Raw genomic sequence first — 25,836 nt, 5'->3', positions numbered from 1 at the left:
ACATGTATGTAGTGTGTGATTGTGTGTGTATATTGTGTGTGTATATATGAGAGAGAGAGAGAGAGAGAGAGAGAGAGAGAGAGAGAGAGAGAGGGGGGGGGGGAGGAGGGAGAGAGATATGATTACAAGGGGAAAAATACCATCTATCAACTAGAATCCAGTAAAAAAAAACCGAGCAAATCTCAATCCAGAACAAAGACATTTGGCAATATGGAAAGGGAAAACAGGCATAGAAGACACAGCAAAGGTGACCTCTCCATCCCCCGTGAGAGGTCAGGAGACCCCATCCAAGGGATTATGATCGATATTTGAAAACCTTTTCTTTTTATTTCTGTCCAAGACTTTTAAAATGCACCCTGATTTGTTAGAGTACGACAGTTTGTGCCAATATTTATTATCAGTTAATTCTGTTCCAATTCAAGTGAAAGTTTATTCTTACTCTTTGAATCGCATTCATTCCTGTAAATATATATTTTAAAAAAATATATTACGCCTGCATTTGGGAACCAACTAGTCTGCCTAATTTACTTTGTTGCTCTAAGTGGCTACATCTACCAAATCAACGTGCAGTCGAAAAGCACGTTTACCGTCAATAAGTTAAGAGGAATCCTAATGCATCCTGTGATATTAGCGGCGCATAAATCAGCTGTGTCGCTAAAAGTTACTAGAAAGAGACCTCCTTCACCAAGGCAAAACAAACAAAGAAAGGCAGAAAGAAAGAACGCTATAGACTGAGACAATGCATGCATAACTTTTTTTTCCAACTTTACCTTCTTGAGTATGACACTCGTGCTACTGCATTCTGCACTCTTAAACTCCTCGGGTTGTTTCTGCTGTTGGCTCTCTCTCAGCTGAGGTTGTAATTGTAGATGTTGCTGTTGTATTGGGAGCAGTGGTTTTCGTTCCTGTCGTGGTAATTTTTGTTGTGATGGCGATTGTGGTTGGTGTTCTTGTGTCGTAAGCAGCAATTGTTCCTTCTGTTGTGATTGTTGCTTCGTCTGTTGTGGTTGTTCTATTACTGTTTGAAAATGTTGATGTACCTCTAATGGAAAAGGCTGCGGTGACCCTTTCGATTGCTGGAGCCACATTCCAAATTTCTTGACGATATCTCGATCTGCTTCCACAGCTGATTTCACATTTGGTTGATTTTGCTGTGTGCGCCTTGAGAGAATAAAACTATTTCGGCTGCTTACTGATGTTTTTGCCTCTTCATTAATTCCATGATTATCTGGACGAGTCTTCTTAACACAAGCATTGCCGATACTAGAACTATCGTGCCTTTGACTCTCAATTTCATCGATTTTACGTTTTGAAAATGGGGGTAAGGGATTCCAGCTACAAGAAGAAATGACATTAGTTGCTGTTCTTGCTCTCGAATTTTGGACATCATTTTGAGTATTTTCTGTTCCAAGTAAATGTTGAAGTTGGGGATTTACAACAAATGGAAGTTGAGGTGGTGGTAAACTAGGTTTTGGCCTTGTTAAAGTCTGTGAAGTATTCATTTGTGTTTCTGTAGAAAGGTTTGGAACACGATTAGAAGCAAAGTTATGCGGTTGGTGCAGCATCAGGTTCTGCTGCTGCTGCTGTTGTTGATGATGACGATGATGATGGTACTGATTAAGATGTTGGTGTTGTTGCTGGTGCAGGTGTTGCAATACATTTATTCGATGAGGCTGGTATTGTAGATGGTGATTATTGTCGATTTGAATGCGAGGGTAGCTGGCACCAATGGGAGAAACATTTTGTTTTTGATTAGTCAGATCATGAGGAGTAGATTTCGGGAAGAGATTTGAAAGAGCCTCGGTATTGATACCATAGGCAGATGAAATTATGCGGCTATTTTGATGATGTAGTATTTGCTCAGGTAGTGACTGATTAGTATGCAAATGTGGTGAAAACATTTGGAAGTTATGGTTCCTTTGCTTATTGTTGAGAAGAATTTCACGGGAAGAGGCTATGTTATTGTTTAACAGAGTGTTTAATAACATATGAGGGGAGTCAAACACATTTCCGTAAGATTGAAAGGGATTTAGACTTGTTGAATCTAACAGGAACTTATTGGATATTTCATCAATAGGACCATTCAATTCACTCATGTGTTGCACATCAGAAGGAGCTGTTTGACCTTGGGAAATATCAAAATTGAGTATCTTGTTAAAACTGGTAAAAGTTTGGCACATACCACATTTCTTATATCTATTCTTTTTTAAAAAGGGATGGGATCAACATTGTGCCGTACAGTCAATGTTAAATTTTTACCATTGAGCATAGAATTACTGGCAAATCTAAAAATTATAAAATGATTCTTCACAGATTGATATACGAATAACTTGAGAATCTTTCTTAAATTAATTTGATTGACTATTGCCCGTTGATTCCAATGGTTCTTTAGAATATAAATAAGGCGCAATCATGAGTCCAAAATTCTAAGTTGGTCTTCGGATTTGCCATCATTTTGCGTTCTTCGCTGGACAGATCAACGCTCAAGACATATCAATCACGTCTCGATACTTAATTTTGATAGCTCAAAAGAGTCGTCTCAATCTAGGTATGTTAATTTCCACAATACAGAAAGTGATAAGTAAAATAGATGAATGCCTGTTCGTACTAGCCTTTATTTCTTCGCAAATATTGCAAGTTTTCCACTAGTTTAAAGTAGATTAAAGATATCACGTAATTAAAAAAAATCATTTACACGGTTTCACTAGATATTTCATTTTGCTTCACTTTGCTTCTTCTATTCTTTTACTTTTTATATAACGCAATATCCTCTTAATGTGCCCACTGTGCAAGCGCTGTACAAGGACACCAAAGTCAACAGCAACCCTGACCATGCTGGACAAGACGTCATGCCTGTAATGCGCTACTACAAAGTTTCCGACAGGGACAACGCTATTACTGACCAGATATTCATTTTACACCTAATTGTGGTGAGAACGCGAGTAAAGAGTCTTTTCCAATGACACAAGTTTGTGACTTGTACCAGGGACCTAACGGGTCCGAAAACGAGTGTCATATCGCTAGACCATCAATTTTACAAGAGTACCATTCACTAAAACTTTCCATCATTGTCTAAATGGCAATTTTTCAAACTTGGTAAGATGTGTGCTAAGCGCCTTATTCTAGGCTATAAAGCTGGTTCCAAAGTTTGATACCGATGAAACCAATCCAGTATTTAGGGAACGCCCAAAAAAAAATGTTGACTTTGTTACAAAATCAGATCCATTAAGACTCAACATCGTCAAAAGACATAAAATCTTTGAACGCGCATAATTATGCATACACACACACACACACACACACACACATATATATATATATATATATATATATATATATATATATATATATATATATATATATATGCGTGCGTGTGTGTGTGTGTGTGTGTGTGTGTGTGTGTGTGTGTACGTGGCGTTCCGAAACTAGTAACCGATGTCTGAACGTCCATTTAACAGAAATGATCTCATGTATCTAAAAACTAATAATTTGATATACAATAGTATATACTGTATATTAATTATATTGATACATATTATATATTTTATCAGTCTCAATAATGTAATGAAAAATTAGTGGTACCGGGAGAAGAAAAGAAAGAAGGGAAAGGAGAGGAGAAAGAAAAGGAAAGGAGGAAGAGGAGGAGGAGGAGGAAACATATCTATTGCATTTTCTTCCTTCTTATTAAAAAGTTGTTAAAACATCAACTCACAGGCAAGAAGGCTCTGATCACCAGAAATAACAGGCTGTCTTTGTTCAGGTAAACTAAGTTGGTTTATTATAGGGATTACATTGGCGTTCTGTATTTGGTGAGATGGTTGGAAATGTTCGGCGTCTCTTATATCTTGTGTTGATTGAAACTGATGGTTTTGTATGATAGGATCGATGTTTTGGGCTTGGAAAAGATTTGGTAGGGGGATCAATAATTGACCATTCAGAACCGAATTGAACTGATTTGTTGGTCGCATTTGAAAATCGTTTTGAGTCTGGAAGGGCTGGTTAGTTGGTGGTATGTGAATGGAGTTTAAAGCTTGATATGGCTGGGTAGTTTGACGATTAATCTGTGGTCCGTGGGATTGGTTAGTTCGTGCGATATGAGCAGCGTCCAAGTCCTGGCGTGATTGTTTAGTTTCTGGAAATTGAAGGGCGCTCTGAGTTTGGTGAGACTTGTCAATTTGTGAGATCTGAAGGTCATTTTCTGTTTGGTGTAAAGGTCTTCTGTTCTGAGAGGGGTTATGTGCTTGGTGGATGTGGATAGCTTGTGAGGTCTGATGAGCGTTTTGAGCTTGGCAGGGTTTGGATGTTTCTGTGGTCTTCATCGTGGTTTGAGCATTGCGGGACAAACTGGTTTGTGTGACTGGAAGGGTGTTCTGATCTTCGTGGGATTGGTTGTTTTCCGAGGTGTGAAGCATATTCAATGCTTTGTGAAATTTGCTAATTTGGGAACTTTGAGACAGGGTGGGTTGAGAGGCGTTTTGAACTTGGTGAGGGTTGAATTGTAAGGTTGGAGAATAGTTGGTGATATTTATAGATTTGTGAGATCTTTCGAGCTTTCTAGTCTATGGGCGATTCATTGATATCTGGGATATCATGGGTATTATGTGCTTGTTGAGACCAGTTGATTTGAGGCAACCTGTAGAATGCTCTAACCTAAGATGATAATGTTGCCGAGTGAGATTTGAAGGGTGTTTTGGCCTCGTTGGGACTTGTGTGGGGTATGAAGAGTATTCTGACCTTGGTGGATAATGTTGGCTTTTGGGGTCTGAAGGGTGTTTTGATTTTAGTGAATCTTGATTTGTGGGTTATGAATAGTTCTGACCTTGATGCGACTCGAACGTCGGGAATCGTTCGGACGTTCTGTGATTGGTCTTCTTTATTAATCAGACAATTGCGAGCAGGTTGGCAGTATCTGCAACACGGAATTTGTTACTTTTCTACTCCTTTTGAAGGATATGTTGTTCCTAATCAGTATCCGTCAGCTTATCTCTGTGATCGTGGAAATAAATATTTTAATTAAAAACACAAATCTTAACCAAAAAAACAACAACAACAACAACACAATTCTAAAAAATAAAAACGCATATTTATGCCGCCCGGGGCGAGTCTAACTTATAATAAACAAATAAGCAATACGTGCACGTAATTCCTTGATATCTAGACCAACTTATAAGTTATCATCGTTAATAAGTTTACATGTAATAAAATCTGTATTTAGTACATAGACTCGTAGCTTAAAGTTGTCACGGAAAGACCACACTATATTCTTCTCTTGCCACTTCAAAGGGACACGGTCCTCTTCCTAAAAAAAAAAAAAGACAAAAGGTAGGATGCAAAATCATAACCGAGTACGGTCCAGTGGAGATCAAACCCTTTGCTTTGTTAACAGGTGAATAACTCCTTCAAAGTGATGCCCGAGATGGAAGGATTAAAGCTGCTTACATTAATTATGTAAGATTTCAACAAAGGAGAGACCGTTCTTTGTGTGAGTGTCGTGAATGATGTTGCACAATTTCAACTTTCCTGGATTGGCAGAGTCCAATTCCAGTTTTACTGTAAGAACAACGAAAATATGGAACAGTTTACCAGATTCTGTTGTGAATGCAAAAAGCCTAAATAGCTTCAAGAGCAGATTAGACAAATTTTGGTCTGACCAAAATGTTTTGTACAATTATAAATGCGCTTTAGATGGTAAAACCGGAAGAAACTTAAATCACAAAGACAATGAAGAAATAGAGTCTGGCGAAGAGGACCTATAAGGACCTGTGATGGAAACAATCCATAAGTACGTATAATGATGTACGATAGAGGACAGACAAGCACCATCAGTAACTTTAAAAAACAGACTGGGCTCTGTGATCTATGGGTCTATGACGGTTTCTGTATCATAAAACAGACACCATTTTGTTTACTATTTTTGTCTTTCGCAAAGAAATTTCGATTATATCTAATTTGGTTGTTAATTCAGCATTCTGAGAAGTTAGCACAAACAATTAGACAAGAAAATGTATGATCACCTGGTGACCACACATAATGATGGTGATGATGGCGGTGATGATGACGATGATGATGGTGATGATTATGATGATGAGGATGATGATGGTGATGATGATGATGATGATGATGATGATGATGATGATGATGGTGATTATGATGATGATGATGATGATGATGATGATGATGATGATGATGATGTCAACATCTTAAAATGCAACAAATATCCTATAACTTACATTCAACGACGAACGAAGTTTGTTCTAGCTGGTCCTCGTCATCAATAAACTGATTAACATGTAGAGGAAATAAGAAACGGTGACTTAAGATTTAAAATGAAAGACTCATTCATTGGTTTTGCTCGTCCCAGCAAGGATAAGAGGATGATCAAATTTTAAAACATGCGCAGAAAACAATAAACATAATCCATGAAAACGTTTGAAATAAAACTTCTTTTTGTTTCCTTTAAAACTGGTCTTTGTGAATTATCTCTCATATCGCACATAAAAAAATAGGTGTGTTCATAGTTGATTCATCCATCCGAGATGAATACTATTCAGAGATATTCACTTTTTCCATACCTTAAAATTAAATGTCATTCAACACACAATTTTGAATTGATAGCAGTTCAGTAAAATTTATGCTATGCGTTTACCCCAAAAACTCATAACATCCGCCAGCTGGATATAACGTACCAACGCACAAAACATATGTGTAACCTTGAACGTTTATAGATAGAATGCGCTTGGCCAAGGAGTTCACAACATTGCCATCCGGAAGTATAACGGACCAACACACAAACTCTGTGTAACCATGAACTTTTATAGTCTGGTTAATACAGTTTAGTGAGAACAACTCACAAACGCGGATGGCAAAAACAATAACAAAGGCCTGAGTGACGTCATCTGCATACTATCTATAGATAGAACAAAGATGACGCCACTCAGGCCTTTGTTATTGTTTTATGCCATCCGTGTTTGTGAGTAAATCTCACTAAACTGTTATTAATCAGACTATAAACTTTCAAGGTTACACATAGTTTTGTGCGTTGGTCCGTTATACTTCCGGATGGCAATGTTTTGAGGTTCTTAACCAAGCGCATACTATCTATAGATAGTTCGAAGATGACGTCACTCAGGCCTTTGTTATTGTTCTTGCCATCCGCGTTTGTGAGTTGTTCTCACTAAACTGTTTTAAGCTGACTATAAACATTCATAGTTACACAGAGTTTGTGTGTTGGTCCGTTATACTTCCGGATGGCAATGTTGTGAACTCCTTGGCCAAGCGCATTCTATCTATAGTATAGATAGTATGCGCTTGGCTAAGAAGTTCACAACATTGCCATCCGGCAGTATAACGGACCAACACACAACTGTGTGTAATCATGCACGTTTATAGTCTGGTTAATACCATAGAATTAAACGAAAGAGAATACGTACGAAGCCTAAAAAGTGTCCACCAATGAAAGCATTCAGCTCCATTTTGTTGTTGGCTGAGAATGTAGTAATTACCATTCATTCGGTATCTATGTCAACATAACGACACAAGAAAAACAACAAACAATATCAAAATCCACAATAAAATGTTTCAGAACTGTTGCGAATATTTATGGCACAACGAAGCTGTCAAAAAATGAAGTTAGAGAATGTGTGTAATCATGTATTATAATAACCTGTAATGTGTTTTCCAACCACCACATCATCTACTACTACAACCACCACCACAATATCATCACTAACACTACTACAACAACCACCAGCCCCACATCATTATCACTACCACTACTACTACACCACCACCAGCACATCATCATCACTACCACTACTACAATCACCACAACCACATCGTCATCACTACCACTACCACTACTACTGCAACCACCACCACCATATCATCATCATTACCACTATTACCACAACCACCACCACCACTACTACTACAACCACCACCACATCACTACCTCAACTACTACAACCACCACCACAATAGCATCACTACCACTAATACTACAACCACCACAACCACATCGTCATCACGACCACTACTACTACAACCACCACCATATCATTACCATTACCACTACTACTACAACCACCACTACCACCATATCATTACCATTACCACTACTACTACAACCACCACAACCACATCGTCATCACTACCACTACTACTGCAACCACCACTACCACCATATCATCACCATTACAACTACTACTACAACCACCACAACCACATCATCATCACTATCACTACTACTACAACTACAACCACCACCACATTATTATCACTACCACTACTACTACTGCAACCACCACCACCATATCATCATCATTGAGATTTTTTTTTTTTAAATTGAGCTTTATATAGTGCAATATCTACTAAATGTGCTCAAAGCGCTTTACAAGGGGTCCCTGGTCAACATTTAACATGTAGGACGGGACATGACGCCTGTTAGGCGATATTACAATTTTTCGGAAAAAAGACAACTCTGTTAACGGCCAGGTACTCATTTTACACCTGAGTGCGGTGAGAGAATGTGAGTAAAGAGCCTTTTCCAAGGACTCAACTATGCGCCGAGCGCGAGGCTCGAACCCAGGACCTTCCGATCCGGAAGCGAGTGTCATACTATTAGACCACATAGCCGCATCATTACCACTACTACTACAAACACCACCACCACATCATCATCACGACCACTACTACTACAACCACCACCACCACCATATCATTACCATTACCACTACTACTACAACCACCACCACATCATCATCACTACCACTACTACTACAACTACAATCATCACCACCACCACATCATCATCACTATTACTACTACAACTACAACCACCACCAACACCACATCACCTCACTAACACTCAGTACTACAATCACTACCATTAGGTTTTGGAGCTTTACTTCATTTGAAATAAGGAAACTTCGGAATTGTATTTGGCATTGTGTTTATATATCATAATATAATTCTAATCAGTTATCTATTTAGAACTAGATACTATACAATATGTATGCCAAATACCATCCCAATTCCCCTTTCTTGTGTGCGGGAATTCCTCTTTCGGCATTGAAATTGAGTGTGAGAGAGTCATCACTACACACATAAACAACAGAAACAATTTAAAAACAAGACTATGACACGCAACCACTCACACACGAGGCTATACTATTTATCCTTTTCTCTATATAGAATAGGACAAGACGAACAATAGCTTGACTCTCGCTCCACTTCGCATTGATGTTTGTCGTCTCACGAGTTCAACTCTCGGTCGACCTGTCAATATTCCTTTTTGCCTCGGACGTAATCATTAATAGAATGTTGTGTGGTTTTGACCGTGAAGAAAACCTTAAGAAGTCACATTTATATCATTTTAGAGAGATCGTTTTGAATAATTTTGAGTTAAACGAGCGAGCAGCAACTTGTTTTCATGAACGGCCGATCAGCGCTTGTTTACTATAGTAACGCGATTCCCAGCCAACATCAAAATGGCGGATATTTTTCTCATCGAGGCCGCTGGTTGGTTAGCCAATAAGAGCACCGTACGGTTTCCATTGGGTAAATTCCTTGGTTAATACAGTTTAGTGAGAAGTACTCATAAACGCGGATGGCAAAAAACAATAACAAAGACCTGAGTAACGTCATCTTCGAACTATCTATAATTGATAGAAATCAGTGAGAACCACTCATAAAAATGGCTGGCTGAAAACAATAACAAAGAGCTGAGTGACGTCAATATAGATAGAACGATGTTGACGTCACTCAGGTCTTTCTTATTGGTTTTTTTTTTCCATCCATTTTAAGAGTAATTCTCACTAAACTGTATTAACCAGACTATAAACGTTCCAGGTTACACACAGAGTTTTGTCTGTTGGTCCGTTATATTTCCGGATGGCAATGTTATGAGCTTCTTAGCCAAGCGCATACTATCTATACTAGATAAGCAGTTCTCAAGCCGAAACAGCCGTAATTAACCGTGACTTGGTAAACGACACAGACCTCAAAAATAAACAAAAGTAGTGAGTTGTATTCAATAGTTCAACCAGTGGGATCATTTGTTTCCTTGAGCAATACTAACGACAACTCATTAGGCGGTGGGTGCAATAACCTAACTATGACGTCAAAATACAAGCAATAGAAGGAACGAAGTCGACGTCACTCAGCTCTTTGTTATTATTTTTAGACAACATGTTAGTGATTAGTTCTTATTAACTTATAGATAGTTCGAAGATGACGTCACTTATGTCTTTGTTATTGTTTTTTGCCATCCGCGTTTATGAGTAATGCTCACTGAACTGTATTAACCAGACTATAAACGTTCATGGTTACACAAGGGTTTGTGTGTTGGTCCGTTATACTTCCGGATGGCAATGTTGTGAACTCCTTAGCCAAGCGCATACTATCTATACCGATCAGATTATATATAAATGTTAAAGGTTACACACAGTTTTGTGTGTTGGTATGTTTATTCTGTCTCTCGGATGTTGTGAGTATTTTTCTAAACGCATAGCTTCAATAAGTCAACGACGGCTTCGAATCAACACACTTTGTTATGAATAACCCGTAGCTAACAGCTATCTTGAAAACATATCGACTAGCCGAAATAATAGTGGACCCTCCAGATTCAGAAAATTGTAAAATACTTTTCTTTTTTTTCTTTTTTTTTTTTTTTCACAGATGATCTTAATATACATGGCGTCCAGCGTGTAGGGCTCGATGATCGCGTCGCATAGTGCAACAGTGTAATTTTTTTTTTTTGCGCTACTGTGTCAAAGCATAGTAATAAATTCTCACAAACTGGAAGGTCAGCTGAATCGTCTAAAGGTGGTTATTGTGTAACCTTCAGCGCTTAAACTCGTCTGTAAACAACGTTTCAAAGGACTTTATGATTTCTTCCGAATTGTTTTTTTTTTTTTTTTTTTTTTTTTTTTTTTTAAATATTATTGGCTATTGTACTCCGAGATCCTTTCGTTTCAGAACAAAAACTCTGACCCAATCGAAACTCATAGCCTGACACTGCCTGATTTTGTATCACAACACAAAGTCACGACGACCAAAAGAAAATGAACAGTGAACAGGGTGTTATCATTTAATCCTTTACATTCCTTGAGGAACATAGGGCTTCAACAGAACATCTCCACCGTATTCTGGTCTTTGTCTTCTTCATCTCTCCCCAAGACATTCCTACCAACTTCATCCAGGGACCCTTCCACACAAGACCTCTCCGTGTTTTCTTTGGCCTACCAATCTTCCTTTTTCCCTGGGCGGGGGGTTCCAGTCCACAGATTGTTTCGTAATGTAGAGACAGGATGTAGATTTGTGTAAAGGCCTAAATTAAATTTATATATGGGACGATATTAATTTTCTCCCGACCCCACTCATCAGTCACATGGTTTGTCTGGCCTAAAAAAGGTAGAAATGTAAACTGATAGCCTTGTTAATCAAAATTGTTATCAAATCTACGGGTCGGACTAAACATACTGATTAATTGGATTGTAGAAAGCTTTGAAAATTGTGAACTGTTTTCATGGCAGCAGCAGCAGCTTCTAATGGTTTCACACTACACTGTTAATGATGATTTATCCAGGCAGCGAAATCGTTGCCGCACTAGTGTACATTTGCAAACCCGCACGGTAGCCTCGTTACAACACAACGCTTTACGGTTTCAGGTTCTTGTCCACCAAGCGTACTATCTATGTGATAAAGCGGCGCTGCGTGAAGCAGATTCTCGATCTCAGTCGATTTCCCGCTACCTAGTATCTCCTCTTGCTGGTTGGAAACCTGGCAACTTATCTCCCAGTTTCAAGGAGTCTACTTCCCCGCCACACCAGGGACGAATTCGTTCAAGTCGACTTCCAGCTCGCTTTCATGGCATGAGTCATTCTGAAGGAATGATATACGTAGAGAACAGCGGTAAGATTTGCAAAAAATGTCTCAAGACGGATCCAGGGCGTGTTACGACAGCTATTGACAGACTAAGATGATCAAAACTAAAGAGAGCGTGCGAATACATCTATTTTACAAGACATTCAAAAACAAACATTTAGCAATAAAAATTCCAGACTAGATCAACATTTAATAACAAGTTAAAAAATAACAGACACTCAGCCAGGCTTCATCACAAGGACAAATTCCATCAGCTATTTCCAAGAACAAATATATAGAAATACAACCCCCCCCCCCCCCCCCCCCACACACACACACACACATACACACACCCACACACACTTCCCTCAAACAGCAAGCGAATGGAACAAACTACCACATGGCAAAATAGACATCAAAGATCCCACATCATTTAATTTAAACACATTTTCCTCATATACAAGAGCGCCGGGAGGATTGAATAACTGGAGTGGGATTCGTGTGGTGTGAACCCACGTCCAGACTGTTACGGCACCTCGGCCTGGCCACGAGAAGGACGCTCTACAATTGACGCCATGCACCACGCCAAGAAAAAAAAAAGTGTTTTCAAGCGTAATAAGTGACTCGAGTCTCTCGCGACTTGTTTTTTTTTTTTTTTTTTGGGGGGGGGGGGGGGTTGTTGGTTTAATGCATAGAACAACAAAGAAACAAGATAAAGAAGTTGAGGTGGCAGAAACGAGGATCTTGAGATGGTCACTTGATTGGACAAGAAAAGATAAAGTGAGAAATGAACGAATTCGAAGTTTGACTGAAGTGAAGAATGTATCAATAAAGATGAGAGACGATATATTGAAATGGTTCGGATATGTAAAGAGAAGAGAGAGAGGGAGTACGTGGGAAGGAAAGTAATTGGACTTACAATTAGCGGGAAAGAGGAAAAAAGGGACTAGATGGTTGGATAAGGTAAAGGACGATATGAAAGAACTTGGCCTGGAGAAAGATGATGCTCTGAACCGAGATGCATGGAGATGTGGCATTCATTATGGCAACTCTGCAAAATGCGGGATAAGCTGAAATAAATAGATAAATAAATAAATAAATAAATAAATAGATAAATAATAATAATACTAATATAATAATAATAATAATAATAATAATAATAATAATAATAATAATAATAATAATAATAATATAATAATAATAATAATAATAATAATAATAATAATAATAATAATAATAATAATAATAATAATAAAAATAATAATAATAATAATGATGATGATGATGATGATGATGATGATGATGATGATGATGATGATGATGATAATAATAATAACAATATTATTATTATTATTATTATTATATATTATTATTATTATTATTATTATTATTATTATTATTATTATTATTATTATTAATAATAATAATAATAATATAATAATAATAATAATAATAATAATAATAATAATAATAATAATAATAATGATAATAATAATATAATAATAATAATAATAAAAATAATAATAATAATACTAATAATAATAATAATAATAATAATAATAATAATAATAATAATAATAATGATAATGATAATAATAATAATGATGATGATGATAATAATAAATAATAATAATAATAATAATAATAATAATAATAATAATAATAATAATAATAATAATAATAATAATAATAATAATAATAATAATAATAATAATAATAATAATAATAATAATAATAATAATAATAATAATAATAATAATAATAATAATAATATAATAATATAATAATGATAATAATAATAATAATAATAATAATAATAATAATAATAATAATAATAATAATAATAATAATAATAATAATAATAATAATGATAATAATGATAATAATAATAATAATAATAATAATAATAATAATAATAATAATAATATAATAATAATAATATAATAATAATAATAATAATATCAATCGAGTCTCTTCTGGGTTATGTGGTTATGTGACAATTAGCGCGAAACGAAATTTTAAAAAATATCAACGAGCTCCTAGTTTTGACTTTCATTAGGAGTTCATAGTTCATGTTGACTGTTGACCATGGACGGACTTCGTGTTGTGAGTGGGACCGAAGAAGGTGGGCTAAAAGTGCCACAAAAGAGATAATGCATTGACATCACATAATTAAGATATTTTGTTATTGTGGGTACAAAAATATAATGATTTTTTTAGAATGATGAATGTGCTCCAACATCACTCTTCATTTGGCCGTTGGTGCCCCAAGTTTGGCCCTAGTCCTGGCTTGTATTGTAGATCTATGATTATGATGAAGTTCACATGTGTCAGAGTCAAGCAAGAGAGTCACACAAGTACAAGTAGATATAAATATATCTAGACTAAATACTTGAATTTGAATGAAGGAGGCATCATAAGCTAAGCAACCATGCCATAGGACCAATGGATTTTGATGAAGAACACTCGTACAGCGTTCATTCAAGTGAGTATTTGCGAATTTTAGTTTTGTTATCAAAGTGTCATTGCCATTGTCATTGATTGAGTGAGTCCTTGACTTGACTAGAGACAGAGAGGTGGACCGGTGGAACCGACAGTTAGCTCCTTTAACCTTATTTGTCCACCATACCAGATAGAAAAAGAAAAAAAAATTAACGCCTACCGTCAAGAGCAGTTGTTAGATTTGATGATGCGTTTGTTTTCTGTAAAAAAAAAAAACAAAACAAAAACATTCGGTGCTAGATAGATAGACAATCTCAATCCTTGATTCTTTGATGCATTTCGAAAGTTATGTTTGAAATTATTTCGTAAATTTTCATGATTCATTCCTCGCGAAATCGTCCATGTCAATCATTATTCAATGGATGTCGTCAATCATAAATAGACCAGTTCCCAAAAATAAAAAAATTCTATAGAAAAAGATTGCAGAAGAAATGTCAATGTCACTAGATATAATATTTATACAATTTAGTGAATGAAATGAAATGATTTTGCATAAGTGCAGTAAAAATTGGTGCGCAAAATTTGTTCCGGTAGCGAGTGGGAGACTCTGTGTTTGTGTGTATCTCTCTCTTTCTCCCTCTCTATCTCTCTTTATATCTCTCTCTCTCTCTCTCTCTCTCTCTCTCTCTCTCTCTCTCTCTCTCTCTCTCCTGTTTTTGCCTTTAGTTTAAGGGTTTTTTTTGGGAGTCCCTACGTACACATACATGGTAACCGGGCACCTTGCCTGAGGATCTACCTACACGTTAACTGGTTTACTGTTGCAATACAAGCAATGGATGGTCTCGCTGACTTGAGCATGCGCGCTTGTTTGTGTGTGTGTTTGTGATTTTTTTTTTTTTGCAGTACAATTTTACCCATTAAAGGCTAGGTTCAATCTTACTCTAGCCTAACTCCGGATCTTAGTCTTAATGATATCATTAAAAGACAAGCTTTTACGATTACGATTATAGCTTAATTGAAGCCCAAGTCGAAATACTCTTATTAACTACTCTCTTGGTGGAAATGATTTATTCTGTATTGGTTTATGAGGGTCCTGCAAATTCCGAGTCTTTTATGGAAAGGTCTTTCGAACTCCAAGACGCTCAGTTTGTTTTGCTATCTTGGCACAAATGAAACTGAGATGTCTTGATTTATGACCTAGTTGTCTCATTTTGTGACCTAGACGTATCGTTTTGGACGTGGACGTAGCTGATTTTGAAAAAAAAAACAACAACAAACTTAACCCTTCAAAGGTGAATTTCAATCTTACTTGGACCTAAAAGAAAATCTAACTTTTCATTAACAGTAATACAATTTAAAAGCTTGAGCTTTTATATAGCGCAATATCCACTAAATGATCTCAAAGCGCTTCTTATCAATATTCTTACTACTGCTCTTATGGTGGAAACAGTTTTTTTTCTGCATTAATAAATAATGTAAATGGAAACTATTATTTGAAAACAAAAAAAAATAATTGTCACTGGCAAAGGGTTAATTGCTCTAGACTCCCACGTCTGCATCCTGTAACACTCCCACCACACTTGCTAATCATAAAAAAATAAAGAGCAATCAACAATGCTAAGTTGAAAAAAAAAGAGAAATGGGGGTGGGGGGAGAGCAAACCCAGCTCATTGCCGCAATGTAACCTTCTAGAGGCGAAATTCGATCTTTGGGGAATCAAAATCAGCCCCGGAGTACAAGCAGAGATAGTTCTTTTATGTTACTTGTATATTGCATTCTTGGGTAACAAAATCACCCCTATGTATGAAAAGGGATTGTTCTTTATTTTACTATATATTTTCATGGGGTAACAAAATTACCCCCCGACGTATGAATAGGGATATTTTATATTTTACTATATATTGTCATGGGGTAACAAAAGCGATTAGGTTAAGAGTAATTTTGCACTCAGTCATTGATCTTTTCAAATTATTGTTTTACATGTACATTGTTTTTGATAAACACATTGGTTTGGCTTAAATGTTAATTTTGTTTTTCATTTCTGGTTTACGTCATGTCTTTTCTTCTAACATTTAGGTAGCTTAGCAGGAAACAGTGATGCTAAGTGGAAAGAATTTGATAGTGTTGTGCAGACGTTCATGAAAGAACAAGACGTTCCAGGAGCATCAGTTGCCATTTGCAAGAACCAAGAAGTCCTTTACACACAAGGCTAGTCTGTTTATCCTGTTTACACTAGAATCATGACTATAATTATAATAACTGATGTGACTTTGCTGACTTTAAAGCTGGTGGTAAATTTGATACAGAATTATCCATTGTTAAAAGATTCCTATTTTTAGTCTCAAATTCCTATTTTCTGACCTTCTGATTCCACTTTTGGAATATGAAGGATTGGCAGGTCTGCACTGTTTCATACATGTTTTTTTTTCTCTTTATTTTAAAGGAAATTCATGTGGCTGTGTAAATCTATTGGGTCAACCATTCTTAATGTCGTTCAACAGGGGTTTTACTTAAATGTATGTTGCTATTTTGGGGTTTTTAAAACTTCTGATAACATATGGCTCAAAAATTAGGACCAGGTTGCCCAGAGGTTGCACTGTAATAAATAATAATAATATGATTATAATAGTGATAACCTATATATGTTACTTAGATCACATCATAGCATAACATTATGAAATATGTACTTGTTTTGAAATGTAGTATGCCAGAGAAGAGTGTTGGATGACAAAGTGTATATATATATATATAGCATTTCTATCATGGTCAGGTAGGGGGAGGGGGTTCTATATCAGATGTTTCCTGTATCTTCTTCTTCTTTTACTCGCATTCCACCTTTGGTGTATTGTCGCAAGTTTTTCATAAGCAATATTTAAAAGGACATAGCTGTATGTTGAAATATTCATATGAAATGATCCAAATCTTGTGCTTTCACCATGTCTATAGTCTAAAGTCGAATTGTTGATGGCATAAAGGATTGCATGTGTAATATGGTCTTTTGCTCTTGATAAATGCCCCAAATTTTTTAGGCCTTAACTGGTGGTTTTCTGTGAGCATTGATGACACATACATGTTTAATGCTAAATGTCATTCTCACTCAACTTGCATATTTTTATTTTGCTATCATCTCCATTCACATTTTTCATTTCCTATCATCTACAGGTTATGGCAGTGCAGGTGCTAGTAAGCGTGTCAATCCTGATTCTTTTTTTAGGATTGCTAGTATCAGTAAACCAATCACTGCCTTTACAGTTTTAAACCTTTGTCTTGATCATGATGTCACTCTGGACTCAAAGGTTTTTGGAAAGAAAGGTAATTTTAGACTTATCACATTTGTTTCATGCTGGCTTCCAAAATCAAACAATCTTTTTTATGCCAAGTTATGTCAGGGAACACAAGATATTGGTCAGTATGAAAAAATTTCATTACATTTATGATAAATTCTTTACATTTTTTTAAAGTTCAAAAAGCCAGAACATATCATCTGATTAAAAAGGTGTTGTTTTTTTTTCTAAAATTTGTTTATTTCTTTTTTTGTTGTTTTTATAGTTAACAGTCTGTCTCTTCAATACGTTTTATGCTCCCAACTGAGAAGTAAATACTTTTTTGTTTATTTTGTTGTTGGTTTTTTTTTAGAGCAATGAGCGTCAAGGAACTGGATTTTATCTGTTTTCACTGTGAAATTGAATTACAATTAATAAGATCCACGATTAGGCTTAACAGATCATTTTTCTTATTAATTGTTTGATTTTTGGCAGTTAATGCTGCTGGGGATTTATTACTGGGCAATATGAAATAAGAAACTGAAAAATTAATCATGAAAAACTTGAAACCCCACATCTACCAGGCCCAGAAATGAATATGACAGTGGTTTAATTTACACTTGGGGGGAGAGAAAGTAAAGCAAACTACGTGAGTTACAAGACTGCAATTGGACTCAATTAAAATTTTCAGTAATTCATAGTCCTCTCTCTTAATTTTTGATGGAGGTATTTATTTGTAGTTTAAACCTGTTAAGGGTATTTAATAAGAAGATTTATGATGGAGTAGAAAAATGCATAAAGAACAATATAACTCAATCACTAGATATGAAATTAAACATTAAAGAATGAGGCAGTTTGGCTTGTTATTATTTTTTTCTATTGAGAATAATCCTAGGTAAGTAAAATAATGGTTTGCTTAAGTTGTGTGATGATCGTCATTATCCACTCATTGACAAGATGATCAGTTTGTGTGTGATGTTGATAACATGAAATTGCCATTAGAGCGGGTTAATGTGAATGACTGTGATTTTGATAGCTCAAATTTTGCCATTGTTTTGCCTTCCATAACTGGTAAGCAGTTGCCAGGTTAAGACGTTGATGAAGTAAATGTGTTGGTTCAACGTTGAAGTCAAGAATTAAATCTGCAAAATGTTGTGTGCTTTGAGCACATTTACATAAAAGCTCTGAGTTTTTTTTGTTTTGTTTTGTTTTGTTTTTTTTTTATGATGGCATTAATATCCAGGGTGATTGGGTCAAGCTGTCTTAAACTAAAGTCCACCTGTGATAGAAATAAAAATGAAAAACTGGGCAAGAAATTTTGCAATTGTGCAGGCAGTTTGAAGTTCGAATACCACAAAAATTACTTGTAAAGAACAGTTTTTCAGAACCATTTGTCCAATGGGGCAAGTGTGTGGTGGTGGTGGTGGAGGGTTGGTTTGGTGCCAAGAGCTTTATTGGTAGCACAATTGTCTCATGAGCAAAGAGAATGATACTGGGTGGGGTTCCTGACCTCCCATAGTGGGCAGGGAGGTACATACTGTGTCTTCTACTCCCCTATATCTGTTTTCAAACTTGCTTTCTGTCTTTGTCTTTGGGAATGAGATTATTTGGTTTTGTCCTGGCTCTGGCTGGGAGGGAAACAGTCAAACATGTATAGTTGGTTTTGGGAGATGATAGTTTTTTCCTTGTAGATCATCTCTCTGTTATGCACTGTATTATTTTTCCTTTTACATATGTATGATTTGTAAACAATTGAGTGTGTTCCTCTTGGTGGGGACCTGTGCTTGTGTCTGGATGAGACATTTAATCTGGCACGGCAGTTTTTTACATCGCAGTGCATAATATACATAGGAATACATTTTTGCTCTCTTGAAATGAAACAATTCAGGTATTTTAAAGACCTACAAGTATAAGGACAAGAGAGTGTCATCCATCACAATTCGTCATCTTCTACAGCATTCAGCTGGTTGGGATAGAGATATTGCCGGAGATCTAGCATTTGTAAGGCCAGCATTGGTGGCTCGTTGTGATCCTGAAGGTGTCGAGCACAATCGTGCTCTGTTATCATACACTTTAAGGAAAAGACTTCAATTCAAACCTGGTAAGAACTTGTAGTTTGTGATGTGTTAAATTGATAGTTTTCCTTGTTTACCACGATGTGGATACAAGTGTGTCATATCATTTTGCAGTCTATTAAAAAGTTCAAATGTTATTGGAGTTACAATCGAAGGAAAAATTATGAAAAATGCTCTTTTCATTTTTATTATTATTATTATAATTTTATTTTTTTTGGTCCCAAATTTTTATTATTATTATTATTATAATTTTATTTTTTTGGGTCCCAAATTGTACAAGTCACTTAACATACACTTTAAAGATTACTTGACTACAGATAGTTAAGTATGTTGAAAGAGTGACATTGTACAAATGATATGAAAATTGTTCCATTTGTTTTGATTGGTAAGGAAATATATAGCGAGCACTCTGACTCTGAAACTTATTTAATGTGCTGAAATCAGGGCGAAAATTTGTTTTGAATTACTGTCCAATAAAGTTTTTAAAAATGAGTTCAGAAATTTCTTGAAATACAAATATCTGTTATAAATGATGTAGAAAGCAGTCCTCTAGTGTTGGAGTTTATCCTTGTTTCTGTAGCATAAGAGAGACAGATAAATTGTTTTCTACCCTTTGGATATGACTACCTTATCACTATGTACTTTCTGCTGGATCCAGCTACCAAACCACCCCTGAATAGACGGAAGGGTCAGAGGAAAATCTCGATTGCATGTTGGTCCAACACAGGTTCCACCAACTTAGCTATTGGGACCCCCAATACTTATAACCATAACTATCTGTTTCATTACACTAAATTGAAAGTTTATTTTATGGGTATTTAGTGATTTTTAAATGTTTTGTCATGTCATAGTTCTAATTAATGTTTAACTAATCGGATTATTTGCTCAATTTTGTTGATCAGTTCTTTAGATTCCAGTTAAGAGATAATGGGCACATGACTCACTTATTTGAAAAACAATTGTTTTATTTCTTTTAAAAATACTTTTACACAGTTTCAATTGGTAGAAAAGTAAAACAATAAAAAAAAAAGTGACTCATATTAAGAATTGAAGTGATATGCTTGTCATTCTTTTGATCTGGTCAGTATGAGGGTACATTGACCCGGTATAAACCTTCCACTTCCATGAAGTGTCAGTACAAGCCCGTTCTCAAGCATTGTGCCTGGGTTTTCACTCTCATCTGAGTTGAATTTTTTTCTCAAAAAGTCGTCCTTAATATCATTGTTTTTATCATACTTGTAGATAAAAAATGAATAAACCAGCTTAAAATGTAATGAATTACTTGTATATCTCATATTCTCAGCTTTAAATTCGTTTATATAAACACAAATCTATGTATTTCAATTAAACTAAAGTTATGTTTTGTTTTAATTATTTTAAAATATAGATTCTCATTTTTCTAAGCTTTATTTTTTTTTTTTAAATTTGTTCAATACTTTGTACAGTCTGTAGTCTCTGGCTATTTAATGTTAACTTTCAAATATGCACTTGTATTGATCAGGTTAAACTGATACCATTCACATTTTTTGTTATATATTTCCTCTCAAACTTCCAATAGGAACACGCCATGCTTACTCAAACCTGTGCTATCTTGTGCTAGGTCTTGTAATTGAGGAGGTCAGCAGTGCGTCCTTTAGTTCATACCTAGATCAAGTATTGGCAAAATGGGGCATTTCCAATATTCATTTGGGAAGTCCATGGAGAGCAGATTGGACCAGTACAGAGGTAAGCTTTTATTTTATACGACTGTGCAACCCACTTATAACGACATCCAGCTCATAATGATATCTTCAAATTCCTGTTTTTTTTCTCCCTATATTTTAATTGTAATGAAATATCTAATATGATGACATGAAATTAAACAAATTTCCCATTTAACTCCATACCTAGATTATTTAAAAAATTGATAAAAAGTGTAGACATCCAATGAAAAAGCTTGCTCCCCTATCAATAAAATCAACGCTTTTAGGTTTTGACGACCAATGACAATTCACCAATGAGTGAATGTTTCTTAGTGATCAATTTGAGTGTCACATTTCTGATGGCCACAGCAGTGATGAAAATTTTCCGCCGAATTCTAGGATTTTGGGATGTTCTCATAAATTTTCTGCTGATTTTGCTGTGTCAAGCTCTGCCTGATAAAAGCTCAGGTCAAGTGGTGTTTCCATGAAATAATCACCATCATGTCTAGACAAACTCGCGCCAGATGTCAAAATTGAGTCAAGGCAATTGATGGTCGAAAAGGAAGGGGGTATGGGAGGGTTAAATGAGTCTAGATTTTATTTGTAAGTAGGTCAAGGGTGGTGGTACGGTTATAGGTCCATAAAAAGATTCTTATAACTTCCCCCTAATTAGAAAAAAAGCCCCATCAATTAAACTAATCTCTCTCTCTCTCTCTCTCTCTCTCTCTCTCTCTCTCTCTCTCTCTCTCTCTCTCTCTCTATCTATCTCTCTCTCTCTCTCTCTCTCTCTCCCCCTCTCTCTCTCTCTCTCTTTCTGTCTTTCCCTTATCCATATGTCTCTCTTAACCATTCTTCTATCAATCTTCATGTTTTTCTTTATACACGGCATCTGGTTATAGAGAGATGATATTAATCTGTAACAATTATAAGGGGTACTCAACTTAGTTTACTCTCATACATCTCTTGAATAGAAGGTATTAAAAAAAAATGCTTTTAAAGAAAGGATAATTCATTAAAAATGTTCATGAAGTAAATTATATTTCTACTATTAAGAATAGATGTACACTAGAAGTAGTAATATCATTTACGAAACTATGATACTTTATGTTATGATTTTGCTTGAGTTTGACCAATGGGCTGATACATTTTCCTCCTTTTTGACAAATTACCATTATCATCACTGGCTCAGAGAGGAAGTAAGTATTAATAGCTGTCCAATGACAAACTGACCAATAAACTCAATGCTTTTTAGATGATCATAATCATGTGTGTCACTTTTTCAGGTTATCCAGAATTCGTTTATGATTTTATAAGCAATGGAAGATTATGATGACGAACGTTATCATTTGCTCATATCTCATCATTTTAAGAAAGATTGTTGCTGCTGCTGGGATGTTTATTTCACTTGTATGTATTTTCAAAACTGTGAATGGCACCTTCGATTTACTTTCAAGAAGACAGATGAGGTCCTCCTCTTTGTCAACAAAACATGATGAATGAAACACTAAAGACAAAATGATTTTTACTTTAATGTTTCATTTATCATGTTATGTTAACAAGGACAAAATCCGAAACATCCATTTCATCTGTCTTCGTTAGTTAGATTGAAGCCTCTGTTCAATTGACTGTTATTTATTTCTTTGAGCTTCAAGCAACAACATTTATATTTCAGGTAGAATATTTCAACAATCGTGAGCCTTTCATCGTGCCTTCATTGCATCCTGGTCTTGGAGAGCTCCTTCCGCAATATGGAGGTTTGGCCATGGCAAGTGCTGCAGCATATGGTGGACTTGTTGCTAACGCTGTTAGTCTCATACGCTTTATGAATGTGATAGAAAACCTGGCTTTGAAAGAGTGTAAGGATATGGATAATGATGACAATGGTCATTTAATACACAGTGATGTGACTATATCAGACTTGGTGAAAGAATCTCTCCATCAACCTGACTTTGAGTCTGGCTATGATTGGTATGGGTTGGGATGGGATGTGCAAGACAAAGGGAAGTCTTGGGGTCATACAGGGGGAATGGAAGGAACCAGTTGTATTTTATTTCGTCATGTGTCAGGAATGAGTTGGGTTTTACTCCTCAATGCATGGGCCAAGGACATTGATTTGAATGGTGTAGTGAAATGTGCTATAAGCCGCATACCTAATTTAGGCCTCTTTGACTGTGATATGAGTCTTTCTGGTGAGCTTAAATCTTTCTGGGAATGTAAAAATCAATTTAATAACATGGAAAATGGAAGAGTGGTTATTACAAAAGATAAATCTCAGATAATTTTTTTGGGAATAGATGAAGCAACCGTATACAAGATGACTGCATTGTTTAAGATTGAGGGATATTTGCCAATTTGGATTTCTACGATAAAAAATGAATTGAATTTTTCTGTCATAAATCCTAGTAGTAGGACAATGACAACATGCTTAAAAAATGAGTCAAAGTTTTACACTTTTAAATTAAGGTACATAATTATATTTTCATCACAAAAGCAACATTATGAAGATTATGTTTTAATGCTTGATAAAGGCAATAAGGAAATTTTAGAATATATTAGAGAGAAAGGAAACTTAGGGTATTTTGTGAACTTTATTGATTCTTTTTGTGATTTAGATGGAAACTTAAAGTTTTCTGTTGTGTTAATAAAGTGTGATAATTGCACAAATGTTATTTTGGAGAGAGCTTTTCATCTTGGTTTAAAAGCAAATGCATATGTCGGCCACATCAAATCATGGGCGAAATCGCATTATATTTTATGTCAGTCTGTAACAGAGATAGGGGATGAATTGTTTGTCAGTGTGTTGCTTGAAAAAAGGATGGATATAGATAAAGATGATGCAGTCACCAATGCTTCCTCCTACTGGGTCCAGATTGAACCTGAGAGCTTCCTTACAGAACTCAGCAGAAAGATTAATCAAATTTCGAGTTTGACATATGCCAAGTTTTTTAACGTTGGTGGAGAGTCATATGTGAGTGGGTGTTGGACTAATGGTTGTGCTTCCAATGTTTATCACAGGATTTCTATGTCTAAGTATGGGTTATTCCCAGAGTTGGCAGATGCTGCTGCTGAAAATGTTCAGTTGTTAAGTGTTTCAGAATATGAAGATGATAGTGTTGTCTATTATGCTGGATTATGGATTGTCAAATAATTACCACCGCCTCTCTGTCTTTAACCCCCAGTGGAAAAAAATGCCAGTGTCCAATTATATTTGTGCAAATACCAGATGTAATTTACATTTATGTGTGGGGACCCATTTGGTTATTGCACAATTAGAATTGCATATCGATTTTCATGAAAATGTGCTGAAAAACAATGTATTTCCCATCGTTTTGATACTCAATGGGAACCAGTATAGAAGAAGTATTGCAAAAGTCTAGTCTGTATGCAACAATAGAGTCAATAAGCATTTCTCTTTAAATATGGCCCCATCTACTAGGTTACCAATGTGGCTGATACTTGTGAAATGATTCATGCCAAAACCGCTGATTAAGAAATTATTAAGCATTAATGGAAATGCATCTGTTTGCATCTGACTAACAAACATTACAAATGAATTACAATATAAAACCTCCTTCTTCACCCTTCCGCCCCCATCCCTAAAGATGGGTATTTCCTTTTACTGAACTCACAACCAACTGAGCCACAATTAAGTAGTTGTGTACTAGAGTGACAATGGTATGTGTCACTTAGGGAGAGGGTTTTTAGGAAAGGAGCCTCACTCTGCTCTCACTCTACAGGAAATTTTTGTCACATTCCTCTTTTCAACTGAAACACTGGGCTAATGATTGTGGCATCATCTGATTTGTTTAAAAAAGAAAGTATTCCCTTCTTTAAAAAAAATTATTTGTTATTAGACTGAATTTTCTCACAAGAAACACGAGGAACACTCCTCATGTGTTTCCATAATTTTTATTTCTCCACAACTTCCCCCGATTTCACAATGAGATGTTCTTATTGATATTGTTCAGCAAGTGGATCTATTTCCACACACTGTCCATAACGTTCATTTGCTGTCTTGCTGTATGAATGGTGTATAGGATTTCCTGCAGCATCTGGGAATGTGCTTTTTGGCAATTGTCCATATAAGTTTCTGAACTTTGTCGTAATTTTTGGGAACTGGATCAATGGTTTTGATGCTGTCTGATAAGAATTCTTTCCAGTTTGCCTTCCAAAATTGAATCTTGGTAAAGGTTTGTTCTCGGTGGGTCTAATGACTGGTCCTACCTCACAGTGAAAAAATTAAATACAGAAAATAACAAACAAACCAAGGTTGCAGCAGTGACCCCAAACAATGTAACAATCCAACTTATTGAAAATGGAAAACCAACTCACAGAGAAAGGCAAACTCATTGGGCCCTGAGCTTTGATTATGGTTGGCCGTCAGCCCTCCTTGGGATTTTTGGTTAATTTTCAAAAATTCTTATTAAATTAACTAATTAAACTGTGACTTTGTACTTTTGTTTACACATACATCTGTATTAGATCTATATAATAAACTTTACCAAATGA

The 25,836-nt window shown here is 35.7% G+C and overlaps 2 protein-coding genes across 3 annotated transcripts in view; one reads left to right on the top strand and one right to left on the bottom strand.

Moving 5' to 3' along the window:
• The window catches only part of LOC144964783 (uncharacterized), a 30,921-nt gene extending 24,277 nt beyond the window's left edge, over positions 1-6,644 (bottom strand). The window contains exons 1-3 of the mRNA XM_078899397.1: positions 6,231-6,644; positions 3,713-4,986; positions 771-2,125 (exon numbers count right to left, since the gene is read on the bottom strand). Coding sequence (XP_078755523.1) covers positions 771-2,125; positions 3,713-4,412 — 2,055 coding nt within the window. The 5' untranslated portion in view covers positions 4,413-4,986; positions 6,231-6,644. The remainder of the gene's footprint in view (positions 1-770; positions 2,126-3,712; positions 4,987-6,230) is intronic.
• A 7,286-nt stretch (positions 6,645-13,930) lies between these two features.
• On the top strand, positions 13,931-25,836 carry LOC144964782 (uncharacterized). Of its 2 annotated transcripts, none has more exons than XM_078899396.1 (6): positions 13,931-14,350; positions 16,384-16,515; positions 17,470-17,619; positions 19,527-19,671; positions 21,204-21,370; positions 23,000-25,836. In XM_078899396.1, the coding sequence occupies exons 3-6, from the start codon at positions 17,581-17,583 to the stop codon at positions 24,473-24,475; spliced, it is 1,827 nt and encodes a 608-aa protein (XP_078755522.1). In that variant the 5' UTR covers positions 13,931-14,350; positions 16,384-16,515; positions 17,470-17,580; the 3' UTR covers positions 24,476-25,836. The 2 variants fall into 2 exon arrangements, with proteins under 2 accessions (XP_078755522.1, XP_078755521.1); XM_078899395.1 differs by having other exon boundaries at positions 19,459-19,671.

This window comes from Berghia stephanieae, chromosome 2 (assembly GCF_034508935.2).
Source record: "Berghia stephanieae isolate SIO BIC M18660-M18661 chromosome 2, UCSD_Bste_1.3, whole genome shotgun sequence".
NCBI lineage: Eukaryota > Metazoa > Mollusca > Gastropoda > Nudibranchia > Aeolidiidae > Berghia > Berghia stephanieae.
Note: the sequence above shows the minus strand (reverse complement) of the source record. Positions and strands in the feature narration are given on the sequence as shown.